The sequence below is a fragment of the Sinocyclocheilus rhinocerous genome, unplaced genomic scaffold (genome assembly GCF_001515625.1).
Source record: "Sinocyclocheilus rhinocerous isolate Xijiao unplaced genomic scaffold, SAMN03320098_v1.1 scaffold313, whole genome shotgun sequence".
NCBI classification, from domain to species: Eukaryota; Metazoa; Chordata; class Actinopteri; order Cypriniformes; family Cyprinidae; genus Sinocyclocheilus; species Sinocyclocheilus rhinocerous.
The window spans coordinates 212,703-215,821 of record NW_015627539.1 but is presented as its reverse complement, the minus strand read 5'-3'; the positions used below and the strand labels follow the sequence as shown (position 1 = coordinate 215,821).

General features: G+C 38.2%; 1 protein-coding gene across 2 annotated transcripts in view; it reads left to right on the top strand.

Moving 5' to 3' along the window:
- Positions 1–2,330, top strand: part of LOC107729575 (somatostatin receptor type 5-like) — an 8,311-nt gene extending 5,981 nt beyond the window's left edge. The window contains exon 4 of one of the 2 annotated variants that reach the window (XM_016540154.1): positions 1,005–2,330. In XM_016540154.1, coding sequence (XP_016395640.1) covers positions 1,005–1,127 — 123 coding nt within the window. In that variant the 3' untranslated portion in view covers positions 1,128–2,330. Of the gene's footprint in view, positions 1–783 lie in introns of both variants that reach the window. The other variant, XM_016540163.1, reaches the window with a different exon arrangement.
- The last annotated feature ends 789 nt before the right edge of the window (positions 2,331–3,119 follow it).

Sequence of the window (3,119 nt, the reverse complement as noted above, 5' to 3'; positions counted from 1 at the left end):
CGTGTGTGTACTGTGCATATTTATTATGTATATATAAATACACACACATGCATGGATATATTTGAGAAAAATGTTACGTTTATACATTAAATATATTTATATATATATTTTTATTTTTATAATTAATTTTATATATATATATATATATATATATATATATACTGTATCTTATGTTGAAAATAGTGCAATGAATTTTATTTGTTATATATGTAATATTTTCTCTCTGAAGTCTGTGGAAATGCAGGCCAGTTTTAATTGAGGTTTACAGATCCCGCTTCTGAGCACCATCTCCGGTATCATTCCAGAGGAAAAGGGTTATTTTTCTCCATCTGTCTCTCTCTCAGTTTTGAGGAGTACCAGCAGGGAATCTCAGAGACTGAATTAGAGCTGCATTGTGCACCAGAAAGAACATATTATTCTACAGAATGAGAAACAGGAAGAAAGAAAAAAGACATGAAAATGGCTGGAAATGTTGGGAAATAGAAGGGCAGAATGTTGTGCTTGTTAGGCTTCTATTTTTACAAGTGCAATTTAAAGGGACAGTTCACCTAAAAATGTAATTCTGTCATTATTTACTCACCACAATGTTGTTCCAAAACCTGTATGCTGTTATTTTCTCGGTGGAACACAAATAGAGAAATGCTGAAAAAACTGGGTATATAATAACTAATGGCAGAATTTTCATTATTGCATCATTATTTTTCTAAACTTCAAAACAGTATCACCGACACACACACAGCAGTGCAGAGGTGCCACTGTCTGTCCTGTTCTGTGTTTCTGCAGGATCTGCAGTTACAGTCTTGCATGAGCGCGTCTGAGAAGCCTCAGCCTGCAAGACCCCAGATCATTGGCCAGTCCACTCTCTAAACGCTGTTTCTCTCTGTCTGTCGTTTCCATCTTTATTTCGTCTCCTTTCCTGTGCTCTCTTGTCTTATCGTCTCTCCGTTCATCCCTTCAATTTGTCTGTCTGTCCGCCTGTCTCTTCTTCTGGCTTTTTGTGGAAGGTGTGGCCTGAGCCTCAAGCCACGCCCCTGAGCGTGCCAGTGACTCCGCCCTCCCGCGCAGCAGCGCTCAGCCTCCACCCGGTGCCCGCTGTCGCCACGCCCAGCTTCAGCCGTGACCTGTGACCCCGGCGGGTCGTGAGGGCCCATCCGAACAATGCCAGGATACTTTGTTTTGGGTGGAGGGTGCTGTGTGTGCTGGAAACACCAGGGTCTTCATGCACATGGAAACCTGGAAATATCAGGAATTTTTAAAACGGCCTGGAAAATTCTATGTTGAATTTAAATGCTTTAAAATATTTAATCAGTTAAGAATTACTATTTGTGAATTTGTAAAACACTATTAAAAACCTGGAGTCTGAGGCCACCAGTGAAAATCTGTTTCGTGTTTTTAGAATTTAATGCAATCCCTTCAACATCAATATAATATTAGCAAAACAATTTTTAAGTTTTTCTTTAATGATTAAGTGCAAAGCCTGAGTTTCTCCAGCATGACCTAAAAAGGAATAATGCAGAGTCTGAAATCTGTTTTAAATTTTTTTAAATCCAAACACTTTCTGGTTTAAATTACATTTTGAATCCCAGATTTTCAGCGTGGTCTCAGACTTTTGGGCCCAACTTTTAAAGAGTTTTAAGAAAGGATGAAAAAGAAACCGGAGAGGGATTTAGAAGAGAGACAGGACTTCAGATGCAATTGGTATATTGCTTTTCACTCACACACACACACACACAGACACACACACACACACAAGCTTTAAAACAGAAACATTCAATCAATTTTCCTGCATTAAACACAAAGTAACCTTTTCTCTTTCTCTTCTACAATCAAATGATTGATGTGAAGTGAACAAAAAAGAAACACCCACACACAGAAAATGTATTATATGTACCTGCTACAGCTGATTGCGAAAAACTCTGCGTATCCCAGTGTCCTTCACAACCACAGACTAATACGCTGTGTTCCTTCAGGAGTTCAGCAGTCTAAATGTGGAAAAGTGCAGTAGAACTCCAAGAAGTTTGATGTGATACTTGGAAACTTATTCTAATACGATCGGCACCCAGTTATCATTAATATTCCCTTTTAAACAGATCAAAATTATTCCAACTACAAGATAAAACCAGGTTACCAAATCAGCAGGGTTATTAGTGCTAACTAAAATTAAGGCCGTAAAAATCGTATTTTCTTGAAATAGCTAATGTTATTGCAATGGCAAAATTTTCATTTAGTTTGAGTTGAAGTACTATTATATAACTAAACAGAAGCAAAACTTAAAGCTAATAACGTAATAACTTAACTATATAGAATTTTTTTTTAATAAAAATGACCAAAAACACATCAAAATACTCAAACTTGAACTAAACTTAAAATGAAAACAGAAAATATAAAAAATGAATCTAATTCAAAATGTTACGAAAAACTATAATAGTGTATCAGTGATACTAAAGGTTTTCAGAGAGAGATGCGTGTAAAACACGGTAAATGATTCTCTCTGTTAATCTCTGCCAAATGAATGCTAGAACTGCAGAGCATCTTTTTTTTGCAAAATTTGGTTGCAGTATGTAGGTCAAAGTTTTTAATTGACAACTGAACATCTGCAAGGCAAACCAGTTGTTTTTTTTAGATATCTTCTTCCAGAGGTCAGCAACTCGACACCGTTATGGTTGGACGTATCAAGTGAATGCACAGAGCGCAGCCGTTGACCCTCGACACACTGGGAGCGCCTCTTCTCTGGGCAGAAACTTCCCTTTCTTCATCTGGGGACTTGCATTGACAGGTAGAACGAGAAGTGAAATATTGCTTCTGGACGTCAGGATCCTGGCCAACTGAACTTTTTCACATGTCAGAGGGGATGGGAATCTGTGGAAACTGGGATTTTAAAGTACTTTAGGGTGTGGTGTTCAATGGTTGTCGAGTATGAGGGTCAAGACAGCGTTTCCTGATCCGTATCGACGTGTTTAAACGGTCCTCTGCTCTCTGCCAAATGTAGCAAAGTGCCTTTTCTTGTCCCAGATCAAACTATCAGACATTTGAAAATGCGAGGCGTCGGTGGAGGCTCTAGACACAACCTGTTGTTTGGTTTCTTTGTTGTTTAGCTTCTTCCCCTCGTCGTTTATTGG